At 42.5% G+C, this 4,192-nt stretch overlaps 1 protein-coding gene across 1 annotated transcript; it reads left to right on the forward strand.

The window, feature by feature from the left end:
* Window positions 1-808: 808 nt before the first annotated feature.
* On the forward strand, window positions 809-3,448 carry LOC135548186 (zinc finger and SCAN domain-containing protein 5B-like). The gene is made up of 2 exons (XM_064977527.1): window positions 809-1,088; window positions 2,061-3,448. The coding sequence occupies exons 1-2, from the start codon at window positions 917-919 to the stop codon at window positions 2,993-2,995; spliced, it is 1,107 nt and encodes a 368-aa protein (XP_064833599.1). The 5' UTR covers window positions 809-916; the 3' UTR covers window positions 2,996-3,448.
* The last annotated feature ends 744 nt before the right edge of the window (window positions 3,449-4,192 follow it).

The raw sequence follows: 4,192 nt of genomic DNA on the forward strand, positions 1-4,192 counted from the left end.
GGAAATAACCCAGTAATCATGCGGTTCTCCAGGAATTGAGTTTGACAGCCCTGGACAAAGGTGTTGGACTGACTGTCACAGGGAGTATCAGCCTGGCTACCCATCAAATTGGCTTAAGTAGGATATTATGCATTATAAATAGAATTATGTCAGACTGATCATATTTAGTCATAAAACATTACCAGGAGTAGGGTGGATTTCAATAGAATGTCACCTTGTGGAACACCCTATCCAGGTTTGCCAGCCTGGGATGCGCACTACCCAAGATGGCTGTAGGTCCGGTGGGTCCTGTCTGGTGTGTCCTGTCCATGACCTATGAATGTAGACACAGAGAATGTGAATAAATACAGTCATTACAGAACACTATTACAGGCACCTTCCTAATGCCTATTAATAAATGTATACATTTTTTCCATCATTCACACTTTGAAAATAGATACTTGATATGAATAGCCTATCCAATATCATAGTTTAGGCTACATTATATAGCATAATATGCCTTTTTAGAAGTAATTGTGTTGACATTCTGGAAGGGATCAGATTAACACATAAATTGTAGTAACTAATTACCTTACTGAGTTGATGTTTTCACGTTCTTCCAGTGGTAGTCTACTTAGTGTACTGCTCAGTCTGTCAGTCGACCTTTTTTTTTTTTCATGATGTGCAACGCGGCATACCAATGCAATGGTGTGTATCTCTTTTACAATGTCAATGACGCAACTTTAGCTATATTTTCTTAAATCTGAAAACGAGCAATTCTACCCATGTGTGCCTGTCGTGCTGACGTCACTTCCGTGCAGTACAGCGTTCATGTTTGACAACAAGCCCGAGCCACTGAGATTCTGAAGACTGTACTGTCTTTGCCAAGGCTACGTGTATTTTGGGAAGCTATTTTGCCCCCTAGACTCGTCCAACGATGGCTAAATTACAATATCTGAATGTGTATCTAACTGAGCGTTTGATGCAAGCTGCCGAGGAGATTCTTAGAGTGGTCGGAGACACAATCTCTGAGTACCAGGAAGAAATAGCCCGGACAAAGCGAGAAAACCAATACCTGAAACGCCACTTGATCACACCGGTCTTACCGGGTATGTAGCTAGCTCGACATTACACAAATTAGCTATAGGGCTAGAAACGTGTTAAATTGTATTCTGCAGTATTTGAATGTTTAGGGCAGAGAGACGGTGTATCCCACCCCTCACCCCTACCAACTCGCTCTGAGGGCCCTGGTCATGGCTGGAAGGAATTCAGCTTGTGCCAAATTAATGTAAAAAGTTGATGTTTTATTTTTTTTTGCATTTGAGCATACCCTAACCATTTTCCTAACATTAATCTAATTAACCTAACTTGCTGAGTATTTTTCCTAGCCTGCTACAAAAAGTAAAATCTGACATTAATTTGACAAAAGCTGACCCGAGGGCCCTCAGTTTCCCCATGTTGCTGGCGAAATCCGAGGGTGACTTCCTGAGAGTGATGAGGGGGTCATTAAACCCATCAACTTTGGGACACTGGTGACTTGAATGATGCAATTCATGTTACACTTTGAAATAATAAAACAAGCATGAAATTCTTATTAACAAATCCACCCTGTTGTTTTACAAGATATAAACCTCAGTAACAGTTAAACATTACATTTTGTGAGGTATTTAATCTTTTACATGTATCAAAAATCAAACAAACAAATGCACTTGGCATATAAAAATGCCTTCTCATCACACCAACACGGTTTTGGTACACCAGAAGTACATTCATTTCCAATGGAACACTGTTTGCCTTGCAGCATTGTGTTGCTGAGGCAATTGGTTATCGGAGAGTCTAATTATCCCCTACACCCTCCATAATTTTCACAACCTCAGCTTTAGGACACTTGTGCATATGGGGGAGGTGTGCGTGAACTCGCAAATAGAGGGGCGAGGGGAAGGCGAGATTTGAGATTCAGGCAGAGACATAGATATTCCATTCCCAGAACAAGCTAGCTAACTCAATGGTGGTCTTGTCAATCAAACGTCAACAGATGTCATTACTTTCACTGACATCATTTATTGTCTTCTTTCCAACAGCTCCTCAGCCCATTCTCTCTTGTGTCTCAGAGCAGCAAACTCCCCCTGAGCAACAGCGCTGTGAGCAGGAGTGGAGCCCAAGTCTGGGGCAGGAGGACACAGAGCACACACAGATTAAAGAGGAACAGGGTGAACTCAGGACCCGTCAGGAGGTAGAGCAGATTCAAGGGCCGGAGGCTGATACCAAAGAAGACTCCATAACCATTCCTCTCTGTGTGAAAGGTGACTGTGATCAGGAGCCACCTCAGTCCACACATCTTCTCCAAACTGTGGAGAACAGAGAGAAGTACTCTCTACTGACCAACACAACTGGACAGATCAAAACAGAACCTGATGGAGAGGGCTATGGAGTATCACTATCAGAACCAGCCAGTGACTCCCCTCAGTCTCAGCCCCTCTCTGCAGTAAATCCAGACTGTTCTAGAACACAGAGTGAGAACACTGAAAGTGTTCCGAGAGATCCAGAAAGGAGACCAGAGGACGACACACAGACACACTCATGTACTCAGTGTGGTGCCGTGTTCTGTGAGCTTTCCCAACTGAAGGCACACATGCTATCCCACACAGTACCACACAGTGGTGACACTAGTCACAGGCAAATCCTCTGCACAGTCTGTTGGAAGTCATTCACATCTACCAGTTACCTCAAGGTCCACCTGCGTTCTCACACTAAGGATAAGCCCTTCCACTGTGGTGTGTGTGGCAAGAGCTTCAGCTACTCAGGCAGGTTCAGGGAGCACCAGCGCATCCACACGGGGGAGAGACCATACCGCTGCCACGTGTGTGGTAAACGCTTCAGCCAGTCAGTCCATCTGAAGACCCACCTGAGGGTCCACACGGGGGAGAAACCCTACTCCTGTCCTGTCTGTGGGAAAGGATTCAGTCAGTCCAGCCATATCAAGGGACACCTCAGAACTCACACCCGAGGAAGGTAGCACAAAGATGCCTTGGAGTGGAAAGACCCTATGAGGGGATAGACAAAGCCTTTCCCTTGAGCAATATGGGAAGTCATACTGAGGAGTCTATGGTCTCATTTCCATGGCCTGTCTAGTTTGTTACTTCCCTGTCAAGATAAAGGTTAAATAAACTTGTTCTCATAGTACCCAGCATTTTGGAAGAGAAAGAGATAGAACTGAAGAGAAGGAATGTCTAATTCTACATTTAATTGAAAGACTAGAGGACTATAGAATGTGTAATGTTTTGCAGACTGAGGCACCTCATGTCTGCATTGATTTGAGAGAGTTGCTTAATAACATGCTATGAAAATACTTGACTTGAACGCATCCCCTTGTGGATCAATATGTGACATTATGTTAGAGAGAAATATAATGTTAATTTCTTCCTCTTAAATATTTAAATTGGAGCTGGTTGGTCTCCTTGCAAATAAACTAACTTTTGATTAAGCATGTGTGGGAATATTTATTTCTGAATGTCTGCTTCCTAAGAAGGAAAGAAAACTCACATCAGGTCAACGTTAGCTAGAATGACCAGTGGGAAGATTGTTACAGACAGCCCATCCTCACCAATGTTCTTATAAAACCATGTTTGAACACTAAATGGTATACTTGAATTATCTCTCACCCAGGAACACAAAGGTCAGTCTTAGTACGAGAACTGCGAGGAAGTTAATCAGAGCAATATTATCCCTGTTTTTATTTTACACACCCATTTATTGAAACCAACAGAGAGAGGTGTAAAGTTGACACAGGGTTTTCTAATGCACACAAATTTACCTCCCATTAAGTTTTCTTAAATCATGTCAAGTTATTTGTCACTGTAGGATACACTTTCGTCTAGTAGTGTGTGAATCAATGTACAGTGTTTATTTTTATGGTAGGCCTTGGATCTACGGTACCTCTGAGCTGAAAAACTGTTAGAGGTCGCCCTCTAGTGGAAAAGAAGACAAGGTGAAAAACAAAGATGGCTAAAATCAGCCACCAAATTCAGTGCCGGCCGCAGTACTGCAGGCATTGTATGCAGAAAACAGGATCCCCATTATAGTGAAGGGAAACGTAGATTCTAAGTGGTCAATCTTCATATAAATAAATACACATTTTAAAGACAATCATGGTACCAATAATTGCTTCTATTACACCAGATGTATTCCATTGAACATATTATTTTAAAATCCC

Source organism: Oncorhynchus masou, chromosome 11, assembly GCF_036934945.1.
Source record: "Oncorhynchus masou masou isolate Uvic2021 chromosome 11, UVic_Omas_1.1, whole genome shotgun sequence".
NCBI classification, from domain to species: Eukaryota; Metazoa; Chordata; class Actinopteri; order Salmoniformes; family Salmonidae; genus Oncorhynchus; species Oncorhynchus masou.